General features: G+C 44.2%; 1 protein-coding gene across 4 annotated transcripts in view; it reads left to right on the forward strand.

Moving 5' to 3' along the window:
* The window catches only part of Prdm2 (PR/SET domain 2), a 99,616-nt gene that overhangs the window by 6,624 nt on the left and 76,250 nt on the right, over positions 1–16,742 (forward strand). For 3 of the 4 annotated variants that reach the window (XM_042669670.1, XM_042669673.1, XM_042669671.1), the window contains exon 2: positions 5,401–5,474. The exons of the other annotated variant lie outside the window; for it this stretch is intronic. In XM_042669670.1, coding sequence (XP_042525604.1) covers positions 5,466–5,474 — 9 coding nt within the window. In that variant the 5' untranslated portion in view covers positions 5,401–5,465. The remainder of the gene's footprint in view (positions 1–5,400; positions 5,475–16,742) is intronic. 4 annotated transcript variants of the gene reach the window in all.

Consider the following 16,742-nt stretch of genomic DNA (forward strand, 5'->3'; position numbering starts at 1 on the left):
TTCTTGTTGAAAGTCTTGAGATTTGTGATGTCATAAATTCCATGTTTGGTGTGGTATGATATAGGGTAGACTGATAGATGTCTACTAGATTAATCAGGTAAATGATAATCTTCAGTGGCCACATTTCTTTCTAAGCCTAGTGCTGTTATTGGTGCTAGGAACAGTCTTTTTTATTACAATTTTGTGTATAGGTGTGTCTGTCTGTGTGTGCACATGCAGCATGCATACCTTGCACAAGCTAGTCAAGTGCTCTACTCATGAGCTAGTCCCCCAGCCCAGGAGCAGTATTTTTTCAAAAAATTTCCACATAGATGTATTTATAAAATATACAAGATTTCATATTTATATTTAATATTTATACTAATATATGTAATTTTAAATGTATATTTACATTTATATTTTGTTTTATATTTTTAATATAGTATTTACATATTATATTTATATTTATGTTTTCTCTGCAAGTCTGAATGCAGATTCACAGTACTTTCCTGGCTTATTAGCTCCTGTGTTCTTTGAGTTTAATTGTTAAAGGCCCATTGGGGTCTGGGGCCCGTTGACCTCTAGCTTCATAACTCTCATATTTAAAGAAAGTTGTGATCGCCCTATTTTCTCATGTGCACTCTATGGCTCTAAAGCCCCTGAGGGCAGCAGAACCTCTGTTTTCCAGTCTGTTGTACACAATGGTGTTTTTTGTGTTTTTTTGGGGTCAGTCATGGGGCTTGAATTCTGGGCCCGGGCACTGTCCCTCAGCTCTTCAGCTCAAGGCTAGCGCTCTACCACTTGAGCCACAGCGCCACTTCTGGTTTTCTGAGTGGGTTTACTGGAGATAAGAGTCTCACGGATGTTCCTGCCCGGGCTGGCTTTGAACCATGATCCTCAGATGTCAGCCTCCTGAGTAGCTAGGATTACAGGTGTGAGCCACCGGCACCCGGCACAATGGTGTTTTGAGCATTAGATCTTCACACTGCTCATTCAGGGACTCAAGTGTGCTGGACTGCGCAGATGAACATTTTCAAAGTATGAAAAATGATTACTTTATTTGTGAGCCTTGTCTCTTTAAATTTTTTTTTGGTGCTAGGTCTAGGGCTTGAACTCAGGTCATGGGCGCTATCCCTGAGCTTTTTTTTTTCAAGACTACGACTCTACCACTTGAGTCACAGCTCCACTTCAAGCTTTTTGGGTGGCTAATTAGAAATAAGAGTCTCACAGACTTTGTTGTCATGGCTGGCTTTAAACTGTGATCCTAAAATCTCAGCCTCTTGAGTAGCTAGGATTGCAGATGTGAGCCACTGGTGCCTGGCTTTTTTTTTTTTTTTTTTTTAAATTCCATGTGCTTTTGAAGATTGAGCAAGTCCTGTCTGTGATCTCCTGAGCGTCATTACCAGGTTAGACTTTTAGAGACTGCCTAGAGGTTGTTGCTGGATTGCCCAAGCTGGTTCTTGAACTCCTGGGCTCAAGTCCCCCTACCTCCCCTGCCTTGTCCTCCCATGCGGTTAGGACTGCAGACTTGTTACTGCTGTGCCTAGCTTCACCTCTCAACTCCATGTTTAGTGGAACTTGGTACAGAATTTAATTTTAAACTGGGAATTAGGAAGCCACTATTGGATTTGTAATGTTTTGAATATTGCAAAATATTTTACCTATGTAATTTGATCATGTTGTGAGTCAGGAGAGACAGAGTCTCTAAAACAGAGGCCTGGTTTTTAGCCACTAGAATTAGAAGTGACAGAGGGAGCCTGCTCACAGGTCCATGATGAACCTTCAAAAGAAAGTGTTAGGATTGTGTCTTCTCTGGTAAGGATGAGTACATTTGTGTTTGGACAAAGAGGGAGCAGACAATGTGGAGAATCAGAAAAGATGTTTACTCATGTAGTAATCTGACCAGACTGTTACTTTCATAGTTGAGAAAAAGTTGCCACTGGTTGATAGTAAATGAAAGAATGCAATGTTTTCAGTTCTGTGGTGTTTTAGCTAACCCACAGTAGAAGTTAGACCAGAGCAGCTGTTGAGGGTGGTGCCTGGGATCTAGTAATTGCAAAGGTTGTAGAATGGGGAGATGAAGGCAAAGCCCCAGAAAGCCCAGCAGTCCTCCCCATACTCTGTGTCATCCCTGACTTTCTCTTGATTCACACATGTAACACAACAACGAACTTAGGCTTTGGTTTTAAAGTCTCCCCTGGACCCAGTCACTTCTTCCAACTGGGCTGAACCAGCACCATTGATCTCCTGCATTGATCTCCTGCAAGTTGCCCTACACCTGTGCCCATCCCTGAGGCTGCTTCACAGCCACCCTCTTGCTTTCCTTCCTGTGGTGTGAAGTTTCATCCGTTATCTTCTGGACTCTTGGCTGCTCTCCTAGCATTCACTCGTCCTTTGTCCTTTAAGACCAGGTTGTTGGATTGGCAAGTGTGGAGGTAGAGGCAGAGATGTAACTCATCTCCCTCTCCCTAATGCCTCTTACTTGTTTTCTAAGACCCTTCTTTCCTGATATACTATGCCTTGTATGTAATTTCTCTAGCCCCGCTTCCTAGAGTACAAGAGCCTTCCCTAATGATTGCTCAAGAAAAGTGCTTGAAACATAGTAGGTACTAATGGGGAGGCAGGAGCTTGGAGAGGTGGGCTAGGAATGGTTATTCTTCTCTTTGGAGGGTAGTGGTGCCTAGTTTGAGAATCCAAAATAAACCACTTAAGATCTTATTTTATTTTATTGTTATTATAAGGGTAATGTACGGAGGGGCTACAGTTACATAAATCAGGTAAAGAGTACATTTCCTTTTGGACAGTATCCCCCCTTCCCTCGCATTCTCAGGTTTTCCCTCCTGTCCCTACGCACAAGTTATATGGTTCATTTTCAACATAGTGTCTAGTGAGTACCACTGCTGCATTTGTTCACCCTTTGTCCTTCCATTTCTGTGTCCCCCCTGCCTTTCGAAAGACAGATAAATAAGACAAAAAGAAAAGAAAACAAAAAGAAAAAGAAAAATACCTCATTTGCATTCCCTGGAGTTCATTTCAATAAATATTACTTTATCTGATCAGAGACACATTTGGGTTCCTCTCCTAAGAATATCATTTTTTAAGCCCGGCGCCGGTGGCTCATGCCTGTAATCCTAGCAACTCAGGAGGCTGAGATCTGAGATCTGAGGATTTTGGTTTAAAGCCAACCCGGGCAGGAAAGACTGTGAGACTCTTATCTCCAATAAACCACTAGAAAACTGGAAGTGGCGCTTGGTAGAGAGCTCGCCTTGAGCTGAAGAACTGAGGGTTAGCGCCCAAGCCCAGAGTTCAAGCCCCACGACTGACAAAGGAAAAAAAAAAAAAAAAGAATATCATTTAAACACCAGGCACTGATGTCTGAGTGCCTATAATCCTAGCTACTCAGAAGGCTGAGATCTAAGGATTGTAGTTCAAAGCCAGCTCAGGCAGGAAAGTTAGTGAGCTGTGACTCAAAGTAGTAGAGCGCCAAGCCTTGAGCAAAAAGGCTCAGGGATCCACTGCCTAAGGCCCTGAGTTAAAACCACATGACCCGCAGAAAAAAAGAATATTACTTAAGATCTTTAAGTAAATTTTGACCTCTGACAGTATGAAATGACCAGAATTGCAGACTCCATAGAGACAGAATGTAGACTAGTAGTTATCTGGGATGGGGACCAGGGAGAGGGGTGTAGGAAAGGACAGGATCATTGCCATTGAGTACAGGGGCTCACTTTGTGCTGGTGGGAATGGCCTGAATTGATGGTGGTGATGCCTCTACAGCTCTGTGGACGTATTAGTACTTTGAGTCATGCATTTCATATGAGGCAAGTCTGTGATGCACGTTGGCCTCTGCAAAGTGGTGAAAATGCCCCCTCGTCTGGGGCACACAGTGAAGCCCTGGGACATATGGCCACCAGGACCACCGCGTGGAACTGATGGTGCTCAGTGGGCATTTATGATTGGGGCCTCAGCTGTGTAATCTTAGAGACCCTGAACCTTTCGCTTTTTTTTATAGCCAAATACACATATAACCATTTTAAACCAACTAGAATTGGTTGTGTTCAATTTGTGGTGTACAGTAAGGGACATTAAATATAAAAAAAGATGCTCAGCATTAGGCCTTATGGATGTGGATTTCATGGGTTATCTTTCTGTTATCTTGACTTTTCATTCTGTGGCTATTTGCATATAGAGTTTGTATTGGTTTGGCCAGTAGGAACCTCTTTCAGGATGTAACTTTCAAGATGCAATGTTCCATACTGTAACATTAAAAAACAGGTGAACTAGCCCTCATTTAAATACAAGTGCCTTTCCTTGCTAATGGTAGTTCAAGAAAACAAAACACAGCTCTCCTTCCTGCAGAACTGAGCAAAAGGTAAAATGTCAAAGCCAAGTTCTTTCTGATGGTAGGAGGCAGGGTATTGTTAGCAGCATGAAGAATGCTATTCAGTTACATATTCTTTGGGTTATTCACAATGGGAACAGGAGGTTAGAGTATAACCATGTTTCTGGTACAAGGAAGGAGAGAGAAGTGATTTCTCGCAACTGCATGAACAAATGAGAATTAGACTTTATGGGGTATGTATGAATGCGTGCAAGTACTGGAAACATTTAGAAATGACAATGGTTCTACTTAAAGTGGTGTGCTTTTCATATACTGTGAACGTCAGGTGACTGGAGACATGTACTGTACAAAGGGCCATCTGCATTATTTCCTAGAAACGAATGCAGTCAAGCACCACCTAAGGACAGGGTATGTTCTGAGAAGATCATTAGGCAGCTTTGTCCCTGTGGCCATCATCAGTGTGCTATACATTGTAGAGACAACTGTGGCATCATGAGGCAAGATCATCTTCTGGGGGCCTATCTTCTGTGTATGGCCCATCCATTGCTATACTGTGAATATGTTGAACATGAATTGTGTGGCTCATTTGTAGCTCTTTCCAAACCTCTTTTTTGTTAAAACAGTTGCATTTTACTGCAGGTTTTATACTCTTTTCCTCAAGGGGAATTTACTGCAGCCAGTTAGTAAATCTGCCTTTCAACCTCCAGAACTGGAGAAACAGGAATATAATGGGGTCTCATTGTTTGCATGTAGCCCATTACTGGAAGGGAGAGGCACTGCAGGCCACTCCTCAGTGCTTTGTGCTTTGGACTATTAATAAAGCTAATTCACTTCTTAGGAATGATGCAGTTCCTGAGCAAATATATGATGCAGTTCCAAAGAACTGAGGGCTGGGCAAGGATCATAGGAAATGCATTTGCTATATGGAAGGGAGTCTGAGTAGTGAGCTGTCAGCATAGCCTAGCAGGAAGGTGATCTGTGTGAATGTCCCCTGAGCAAACTGCAGTTCTGTATGTGGTTTTAAATCACTGTACCTTTGTAGGTAGGTACATATTACAATTGTCTGTTTTTCTTTTTAGGGCTCATGTAATCAAAGAAGTTTCTTTGTTGTGTGTATCTTTTCAGAACACAACAGGAACTGAAAATGAATCAGGTGAGTTTAAAAATAAAAATTTATATGAATTCATGACCTAGATGTTAGACCAGCTCTTGATTAAAAAAAATAGCACCACCCACATTCCTCCTCCAGATGTTCATTTTTGTTCCTTCACACCATGCATCCGTGTGTTCCCTCATCATGTGTGTTTGGTGTGGCATGGGCTTTTTGCGTCTGGGCCTGGCCTGGCAGTGCCGGAGCCCTTGCGTCTCACTCGTAGTAGGGATTTTAGTTCAGACTTTGGTTTCACCTTCTCCCACCCTCCCCAGTGTGAGGTTCCTTTCCTTTTTTTTGCTTTGAAGTTTACTCAACTTTCATTTTTAGCACTTTCTGTTTTATAAGTTTCCATTGATTGGAAAGGGAATATTGATGTTGTTTTTGGAGATTGCAGTGGAGCAAACACAAATGTTTAAGTCTTTTGTCTTGGAAAATCCTCTTCCTAGAAGGGGCTCTGGCTGTATCTACAACATTAAGAGTGTCTGTTACAAGGGTTTTATGTTTTCTAGAGTACTGTTCTTTTTTTCTGGTGTCAATATACTTGCAGTTGCAAAAATTTATGGGTGTCAGAAACATACTGTCTTAAAAATCTTAGTAAATACACTTTAAAAAAAAAAAAACCTATGTCATGTATTTGACTGCTTTGCTCAGAGCTCTCAGACTTGGAAACAATTTGTGTTTCTCATTCCTCGTCCATCAGTGGAGACTTGAGACACCTTTTACCGTGTACAGAGGCTCCTAACCAGAACTCACATGTCCAGCTTCATCAGGCAGCCACATTCAATAAGTTCACTCTTTGTAGCATTAGGAGGTGGGACATTTTTGGAATGGATTCTTTTGATTTCCTTTCATTATTTTTCTCTATCAGAAATCTGTTTATTTTACTGCCGACGTCTCCATCATAAAGAGTGAGTCCGGGAAACACATGGGGCACATGGTTTTTATTATTTGAAACTTGGAGATTTACTGACATGCATTTGAAGGCCTGTGATGTCTGGAATGGCAAGGGGGAGGGAAGAAAGAACAGAGTAGATAGTCAGGCCCTCACCGGCACAGTTACAGGCTTAGATGCCAAAAGTTTTGTTTGTTTTCCTATTTTAAGATTGATTCCTAATGTGAATCTGGTCACCAAATGAGTTTGCTTCTCTACTGAGTTAGTGAACGATTCCAGAGTAGAACCTAGAAGTGCTTTGTTCTGTTGAGTCTCATCGCTGTACACACGTTGAGGTGCCTAAAGATTTGACCTTAGGCTTATTAGTTCTTCTATCGCATGAGGTGAGTAATATTTTTGGTGTGTTTGGCTTTAATATTCCACATATCAAATGAATCTGTGTTTATAGAAGTCTGCACACTATTCAAAAGTTGTGGAAATAAGCATATCTTTTTCTTGGCTCTTTTACAATCTTCCTTTACTTTTGACAAGTTTTAATATCAGATGTAGAGGTCTGCTTTGATGCCAGATGTTCTATCAGTGGGCAGACCTCCTCTCTAGTAGCACATGTGGCATCAGTGGATGGGCTTCTCTCATTCTGATGACCAGCATATTGCTCACTGGGTGTGATGTAAGGAGTCTGCTAGTAATGAACGTTTTATTTGTATTAGGAAAATTAGGCCCACTTTGTCGTTAGCTGTGTGCTGTTAAGATATGGTTATGTTGTGGCATAAAATGTATCTGTGTAGTTGACCCTGTTGTTTTTTTAAAAATTAAGAATTCAGAGCCGGCGCCAGTGGCTTACGCCTGTAATCCTAGCTACTCAGGAGGCTGAGATCTGAGGATCGTGGTTCAAAGCCAGCTCGGGCAGGAAAGTCTGTGAAACTCTTATCGCCAATTAACTACCAGAAAATTGGAAGTGGCACTGTGGCTCAAGTGGTAGAGTGCTCACATTGAGGTGAAGAGCTCAGGGACAGCGCCCAGGCCCAGAGTTCAAGACCCATGACTGACAAAATGGAAAAGAAAAAAAAAATAATTCAGGATAGTTTATGGTTTTCACTTGTATTAGTCATTTTGAGCCCATGAAAATGTTCATTTCAATGTATTGAAGACTTCAGAATAATTCTATACCAAAATTTGTGTTTGACTGACTTGTAACATCAATGCTAGTGGTTATTTTACACTTGGGATATTCTCTGGGAACTGGCAGGCATTCGCTTGGGAATTTTAGTTGTCAGATCTGTCCCGGTGGGTGTGATCTTGAAGACATTACTTTCACAAGTGCCAGTTGAGATTTAGGTGCTGAAGCATCCCAAGTGTAGATGTGCCAGATTGCTTGCAAGCAATTTCTTTAGAAGGAAAGTGGAGTCCAGCACTGTCGGTATTGTAAGCCTGACCGTTGAAGTGGTGTTCTGACCATTGAACGTGTTGTATCTGCATCTAAGGTAGTTCTCCTCTCAGAACCCTGCATGGACCGCCACAAAGGTCCCAGTGTATGTGTGTTTGCTTTCTTCCATGGCTGCACAGTTTTGTTGTGGTTGTTTCTCTTTTTCTTTTCTTTTCTTTTTTTCTGTTCTAAGATTTGAGCTCAGGTCCTCATACTTGCTGGGCTTGCTTGCTCATGGTGACGTGCTATCACTTGAGCCACGCCTCCAGTTTGACTTTTTGCTGGTTAATTGGAGGTAGAGTCTTGAGAACTTTTCTGCTCAGGCTGCCTTTGAACTATGATCTTCCATACTGCTATAAGTAGTGAGGATTACAGGGGGAGCCACTGAGCCCAGCTCCCTATGCTCCTTATTCACTCTTTACTCTTTTGCCATCTCTCTTCCTCTGAGAGTAAAGCCCAGCTTGCTTTGCATGTCAGCTCTGTTCCTGCTTGCTGTGCCCTTGCCCTGTGCCTGGTTGGTGGGCAGAAGCCTTCATGTCCCCCTTTCTGCTTCTCCATTTTAAATCGCAGCTGTCTGCCATTCCTTCATTGGCAGTTCACACACAGCCCAGGGCAGGTGCTTCTCAACCGTGTGTGGGGTTGCATCCTGATAGACATATGGTGAAGTCTGAATATGGTAAGTCAAGCCACCTTGAGAACAAGTGTAACTTTGTCGTGTTCTACTCCTTCTAGATATGTTCACAGATGGTAGCTTAGGTTAGATATGCTGGAGTTTAATACTAATTGCTGTCTAGCTACAGAGTGTTTAGCATGCATGTCGGCACTCTGACACAGAATATGTTTTCTTTTGATTCAATCTTTGTAACTACTCATAGTGATTAGAACTTAATTTTGTGATGAAGACATTAAGGCCTGAGAAGTGATGATTCCATTACTGACAGAGCTTTGACATCAGACAGACTCAGCCTGAGCTGGATTCAGTAACTTATGCCTGTAATCCCAGTTGTTCGGGAGGTAGAGGTGAAAAAAATAGTGATTGGAGGCCAGCCTGGGCAAAACGTTGTAAGACCCAACTTCAGAGAACAAGCTGAGTGTGGTGGCACACATCTGTAATCTTAGCTTGGAGCATTTCTTTCAGAAGCTGGCCTTAGGCCGAAGTAAGAGACCCTATCTAAGAAATAGGTGAAGCAAAAAGTATTGGAGGCATGGCTGAAGTAATACAGTGTTTACCATACAAGTTCCTGAGTTAAAAAACAACAGCCTATCAAATTCTAAAGTCCCTGTTCTTGGTCACCTTGCTGTATGGCCATGTAAGTGAAGATAACCAAGGTTCTACATTGAGGTAACAGGGAATTCCCAAATCTCGGGCTAAGTATGGACCTAGTATATTTCCTGTGCTGCTGTACATCCAGTGAATCAGTGCGGTGGTCTGCCATCACAGTCACTGGAGGACCATGGACACAGAGGCTGACTGTGTGTCAGGGAGTGGTGACTGGCTGGGGACGCGATGAGCTTCTGACTTAAAGTTCAGGTAGTGCAACGCTGCCCCCCCACCCCCCCAGGTGCCAGCTGCAGAGGGAGTGTGGTGTTGGAAGAGCCATGCTGGATCACCATGTCCCATGAGGACTGGGTTACTGGGTCCACAGGTGTGCTTTCCCAGTGTCTGCATAAATCAGAGTGTTATTAATATTTAGAATTATTTGCCTCCTGGCAAATGGTGACAGTGTCTCAGTGTCCTGATCAGCTATGGAGTTCTTGTTTATAACTGGTAGCAAAGCCAGGTAGCCTTCCAGCCCTCCAGACTGCTTTTAAAGACTTGTGGGAGCCAGACACTGGTGGCTCACACCTGTAATCCTAGCTACTCAGGAGGCTGAGATCTGAGGATTTCAGTTCAAAGCCAGCCTGGGCAGGAAAGGCCATGAAACTCTTAACTCTAGTAAAATCACCAGAAAATAGGAAGTGGCTCTGTGGCTCAAGTGGTAGAGTGCTAGCCTTGAGCTGAAGAGCTCAGGGACAGTCCCCAGGCCCAGAGTTCAAGCCCCATGACCTTAAAAAAAAAGACTTGAGGGTAACCCAAGAGGCTACCAGTGACTTGGTGCTGTAGGTCCACCCTGAGCATTATGTAAGGCAGCCAACCACTCCAGCTGGCCTGGGCACAGGTGCACAGAGAACCAGGTAGACCATGTTCTGCAGTTGCCATAGCAATAGTGCAGGGAAGACTGCAGGCTAGATCCCTATGATGAGGAATGATATAAGTGAAAAGGAGGGAGGTTCTGTATAGGTATCCACAGATCTGGGATGAGCATTTTGTCAGAGTGACACACAGCAAGTATAAAGGTCCTGGGGTTGGAATGGGCTTGTTAAAGGAGCAGAGAGCAAACCAGGGGCTGCAGCTTGGCCCCCTCAGAGACTCAGCGTGAAAGGCGAGGGCCAGGTTTCTATGGCCTTAAGGAGCATGGAAAGTGTTGTTTTATGACAAATACAGTGGGGACACAGTGACAGTGGCATGCTCTGATTTCCATGTTTAGACCAGAGCCCTGACTGGTGGAGGCTGGGTGCGGGTAAACATGTAGAGTTTGTTTGCTCACTCATTGGTAAGAATGACTGGATGAGCTCACAGCCACCACTTTTAGAAGTAGAGTGCTTGTTTTACTGGGACCTTCTTTCCTGCCTGGCTCTGTTCTCCTTGAGGAGGGCTTGTTCATTCCTAACCCAGGTGCAGCAGTGTCGGCTGCTGCAGGATGCTGTTCTCCCCAGCCCTCCAGTAGTGGCTTCGTCTTCTGTGTGTGAACGTGTGTGACTGTGCATGCACACACGTGTTGAGACAGGATCTTGAGTGGGCCCTAGAAATTTAGAGCTTTTTCATACTCTGAGATTCTTTGTGGGGATTATTATATTATTTCCCTGTTGTGGCAGTAATCCTTATCTTGGCATGAACCTACTATGACATTGTTTTTTTCATTTACTAGGGTTTGAACTCAGGTCCTTGCACTTGCTGGGTAGGTGCTTGCTCTGTCTCTTGAGACATGCTCCCAGCCCTGTTTTGCTTCATTCCCTTCTACCCCAGCTTCTGGCCTGCTCAGCTGTGGTTTGCTTTTGGCCTTTGCCTTCTGTGTAACTGGGGTTATAGGCCTGTACCACTATGCCTGACATACGTGTTGAGTTGGGATCTCACTAGCTTTTTGCCGTGGCTGACCTTGACTCACAATTTCCCCATCTCTGCTTCCTGAGTAACTGGGATTATAGGTGTGAGCCATGCCTAGCTCTAAAGTATTCTTAATGTTAAACAAGACTGAAGTTTCTCTGTTACCTACTGTTCTCACTCCCTAATACTAGCTTTGATTAATAACTGTAAATAATTATAAGCCATAAATAATTCTAAACAAATTAAAACTAACAAGGATATATAGAGTTACTTATGTTTTCATGAAATACTAGTACTCTGCATGTGGCGAGGCCACATGGAGCCGGGAGGGATGGCATTAGCTCGTGGGACCATGGGATCACAGTAGACTTTCCTGGGCCATGAGGGACTTTGGAGAGTTATGAGTTCTGTTAAAAAAAATAAACTTTAATGGGGTGTTGGTGATTACACCTGTAATCCTAGTTGCTCAGGAGGCTGAGATCTGAGGGTCACAATTCAAAGCGAGCCTGGACAGGAAAATCAGTGAGACTCTTATTTCGAATTAAACACCAGAACCAGAAGTGGAACTCTGGCTCAAAGTGGTAGAGTGCTAGCTTTGAGCAAAAGAGATCAGGGACAGCACCCAGGTCCCACATTCAAGCCCCATGACCGACAAAAAAGCAAAAAACAAAAAACAAAAAAACCACAACAACTTATGTCGAGCACTGGTGGCTCATGCCTAGCTACTCAGGAGGCTGAAATCTGAGGATTGTGGTTCAAAGCCTGCCTGGGCAGGAAAGTCTGTGAGACTCTTATTTTCAATTAACTACCAGACAATGGGAAGTGGCATTGTGGCTCAAGTGGTAGAGCGCTTGCCTTGAGCTGAAGAGCTGAGAGACAGTGCCCAGGCCCAGAGTTCAAGACCCATGACTAACAAACAAACACAAACAAAAAAATATTTTCTATTGTATTGGCACTTTTGTTCTTTATATTATTTCATTGGTGCCTTAAAGGTTCACTTGAATGAACTTTGAGCAGTTAGGGACTTAACCTGATGATTTGACATTGAAAGTCCTTCTTGAGGTGTACCATGGGTAGTCAAATGTGGCCATGTGAAGTGTGTGGCATACTTGACAAATGTCTGCATTCCCGTAGTTGTTGCCGGTGTCAGGCCATGGGACATTTCTCTCATCCCGTGTCCCCAGTGCTGACCACCTTCTGTCAGTAGTAGATTGGTTTGTCTTGGTCTAGAGTTTCATAGAAGTGGCTGGGCTGCCTGCTCTTTCCTGTGTGCCTTCGACAGGTTGGCAAGCTGCTTTTGAGATGAGTCGCCTGTGGCCCACATCAGGACTTCATTCCTTTTACCAGAGATCATCTTAGAATAGGCTTTTATAAATTGAGCCCTGGGTTGGCTTTTTTTCTCTTTCATTTTAGTTACTGCCTTCCCCCTCTCCTAACTTCTTTAAGAAAAAAAACAACCAAAAAACTTTTTTTCCTCTTTTCCCTCCCCCCCCCCCCCACACACACACACAGGCTCTTACTGTGTAACCAAATGTAGTGTTGAATTTTGGATCTTCCTTCCTCAGCCTCCCAAGTGCTGGATTATAAGTGTATATCACCACACTTGATACCCCTACCCTCCTTTTTTTGGCTGTACTGAGAATTAAACTCCAGAGCTTCATGTTTACTAGGCAAGTGCTCTCCACTTACGTCACATTACCAGACCTTTTTACCTAGTTTTTCAGATAGGATCACAAATAGGATTTCTTATATCTCAGATAGGGTTTTTGCCTGTATTCATCTAGAACCATGATCTTCCTTTTTTTCCTTTCTCTACTTCCTGATTAGTTGGGATTATAGGTGTGTGCTCTATCCCTGGTCCCTTTACCACTTTTTTCTAATCCTAAAAATATACGTGATATGAAAAAAATCAAAACCATTTTCTGTTTTAACACATGGCAATTATGTAGCATATTACATATTTTATAAGTACAAAAATTTAACTTTTTAGATTTTTTATGAAAAGATTTTCTAGTAAGGTGTGTTCTATGTGTTATGACTTAAATCTCAATAAATATATAGTTTAAGAATTAACATCTTAAGTAATGATGGACTTAGAGCTCATTTTGAATCATGTATTCTAGATAAATTAGCAGTTCTATAAAATCTGGGACATTGTTTTTCTGAATGAAAGTATTACCTTCTTTCTAAAATTTGAAAAATGTTAATACATTAGATAGTATTTCCATAAACTACCGGAAGGCCTGGTGGCAGGAAACCTGGCCCTCCTGTCCAGATGTTGATGTGGACTAGGTTGGGGACAGGCCGACTTGACCTCCTCTTTATGGCCTTTTGTCCCACTCCTTCCTCCTGCTCTGACTGCTGCTCCCACTGGCTGTGTGGCCTTGGGCAGGTCACCTGGCTTCTTGGTCTTTGCTCTTTATCTGATGAGTCCCCAGAACACAGTCCCTGAGGCCAATGCCTTGTGTGTGTGGGAGTTGTGTTCAGCCAGTAGCCAGTCCTGGTTCTGGTCGGCCTGGCACTTCCGGGTATCCTCACATACCTCCTAAGTGATTCACTTCCCAGGGAACCTTCTTCTCCAGGGCTCCTAAAACTTACTACACAGGAACTCAGAAAAGGGGCAGTGATGATGAGGTGCTGAATGTCTTCATGGATGAGCTGGGATTTGAACTTAACCTGGAAAGTGGTAGATGATTGGAATGCTGGATAGGAGTAGGGAAGCCAGGGGGAGGCAAATGGACTCAGCTTGGTAGCAGCTGAAAGGCTGATTTGTGACAGATCTAGGTGGGAAGAGGACCTTGTCTAAGAGGGAGGAGGCTAGATTGTAAGCCTGGAGCTCCATGAAGTATGCAAGGGAGGAGCATGAAAAGTGAAGTGGGGACTAGCTGTGATTTCTTCCAGTAGTTTTTCTGTCCTGAAATAAAGCCCTGGATAGAACAGATAAGCCTCACTGCCTTGGATGAGGATGGGTCCAGATATGGCAATTCAGTCTTACCTACAGGAGCCTCTCTGAGAGGCAGCAGAGACAGCCCCCCCCCCATCCCACCTTGACCCATTCTCTGTTAGTCTGTGTACTTCAGGAGTGGGGGGAACTGAGGGCTTGGGGGTGGGGGAGGAGGGGTTCGCTACCACTGAGCTATATCTCTAGCTCTGTTGTTTTACCTCTGATGTTGCTGGTAATAGTGGAGATACCCCAGCTCCCTACTGGCCTGTGTTGCATGTGGAGTGGGTTGGACTTGCCCCTTTTGCTGGCCTAGGGGAGCAGGCTACTGCCCATGCATGCTGCCTGGGTTTACATGGGCCCATTGGAGATTGCCCTTTCAGTTTTGAAAAGGGCTGGGGATATGGGGATGGAGAAAGGGATCAGATAGAACAGTTTCAAAGGCTTGGCTATTGGCATGCTGCCTCTCTAGCATCCCTTCTGTTCCTGCTTTGACTTTTAAACTAGGTTCTTTTTTGGCTTCTTTATCTGTTCACTCTGGATTGAAGGCTGCCGAGGCCTGGCCATTGTCCATCCCCTTCCTACTCTAGCATCTCATTATCAGCAGTGGTGACAGCAGCCATTGATTGTTCTGCATCTAGCCACACACCAATACCAGCCATGGCTAGTGAGCAAAGCAGAGCCTCTGGCTTCTACCAGCCTGCCTAGGTCACCCTGTGAGTTGTAAAGGGGAATCCCCAGCTGGTAAGGAGTATCCCAGAGTAGGATAGTGGTCTGGCTCCCAAGAACCATAGGTACCCTGGGAGGGCAGAGGTCTTCAGTACAAGTGCACCACCTTGCCTTGACTATTCCTTATCATGTGAGGTCTCAGCTCCTGCTCTGTGGGGTTCAGTAGATGTGGAGCTGTCCAGTCTTTTTGTCCCTTCCCTGGAGCTCACTGCAGTGGTGTTCAACGTTGTATTAGCTTGGAGCTCACTGTAGTGGTGGTCAACATTGCATTAGCTTGGAGCTCAATGCAATGTGGTCAATGTTACGTTAGTCCAGAGTTCATTGCAGCGGTGTGGTTCATGTTGCATTAGCTTGGAGCTCACTGCAGTGGTGGCCAGGGTTGCATTAGCCCAGAAGCCAGTGTATGTATCCATCTGCTCTGGTTGTTCCTGTGTTCCTTTAGAGATTAGTGCCAAACCTTCCAATAAAATCTTGTTGGAGAGCTGGACACCAGTGACTCAGGCCTGTAATCCTAGTTATTCAGGAGGCTGTAATCTAAGGATTGTAGCCCAGGTAAGAAGGTCTGTGAGACTCCAATTAATGTCCAGTTAATCACCAAAAAGCCAGAAGTGAAGCTGTGGCTCAAGTAGTAGAATGCTAGCCTTGAGCAAAAATGCTCAGGGCAGTACCCTGAACTCAACCTCCTCCAGGATTAGGACCACAACCCCCCCCCCCCCCCCCAAAAAAAAAAAAACCCACAAAAACTGTAGAATCTTGTGTTCTCTTTCATCTTAGCTTCCTGCAGCCCACAATTTCACCTTGCTGGATGTATGGACTAGCAAAACTCAGAGGTTGCTTTAGTATAATTTTAGTATGCCAGCTTTAGTCATAAAGCAGAGAATTTTAAAATGCAAAATTAAACAGTTACACATTTCACCTGCTGTCAGCACAGCTGAGAAAAAAAGGTGCTGTCATCTAGCCCTCCCCTAGAGGACCCTGAAAGCGCCTTCTCGGTTGGTCATAATATGCACACTCTAGCTCCATGAGTTTGGAATCGTGGGACTCCTTGAGGTTGCTCTGGGGCCTGGAATCAGAGAGGCAGACCCAAAGCGTGATGGTGTGGGTTGGAATTACCTAATTCTGCCACTTACTGTGTGACAGCAAACAACACCCAGTTTCCTCTGTAGAGACCATACAGTACCTACAGCAGGTAGTAATACAGAATAAATGAGAGCCAGGCGTGATGTCACATGCCTATAGTCCCATCTTCTCTGGAGGCATAGATTCAAGGCCAGCCCAAGCAAAAAGTTCAACAAAACCCTTCTTAAACAATAGTTGGGTATGATGGTGTATGCCTATCATACAAGTTGTGATGGTAAGCATAAATAGGATCACTGCCCTGACACCAAGTTAGACTATTCAAAAAACAAGCTTGGCTTGGCTTAAGTAGTTCAATGCCAGCCTGGAAGATGCTGGGCACTGAATCCAAATCTCAGTAAGGAGTCAGGGGAGGGAGGGAAAAAGGGGAGAGAGAGGGAGGAGACAAGCAACCCAGAGTGCTTAGAATAGTGAGTGACATGTAGTGAGCCCGTCATTGTTCTCTGAGGTTACTGTTGGTGGGATGCTGGAGTGAAGGAACTTGGTTGGGTGAAGGGCTTAGCATGATCTTAGCCCAGAGGAAGCAGTGAGTTCTGAGTGAGCTCAGCGCCCACTTAGCCAGCGATGACAGTGCAAGGACCCTTCCCATGTGGAGGTGTGACAGTCACACGTGGAGAATGAAAATCTCTCAGGTTGATTGAAAGCAGTGGGGAAGGAGCAGAGGTCCTTTACCTAGTGGGTGGGCTTCTTGGTTGGTGCTGTGAACTTTCAGGTGGAAGGGAGGAGGGAACTGACTCTTGGGAAGTGTTAGTGATTGGACAGTGGATCCAGTGAAACAAAGCCCTGTGACCTTTAGCTGGGGAAGAGAGAGAATATAGACTTTGTGCTGTCTGCATCAGGAAGTGGGAAAACTCAGATGAAGGAAATCAACAACTGGTGAATAAGCAGGTAATTGATTCAAGTTCCCTGAGATGTGGCACACTAGTTGAATGGCTAGTGCTTGCAGGGCTGTACATTGGTATAGTGTCCAGGCTGCAGCCTCTAAGCCATGCTGGGCA

This window comes from Dipodomys spectabilis, unplaced genomic scaffold, assembly GCF_019054845.1.
Source record: "Dipodomys spectabilis isolate Male_0828 unplaced genomic scaffold, ASM1905484v1 ptg000504l, whole genome shotgun sequence".
NCBI lineage: Eukaryota > Metazoa > Chordata > Mammalia > Rodentia > Heteromyidae > Dipodomys > Dipodomys spectabilis.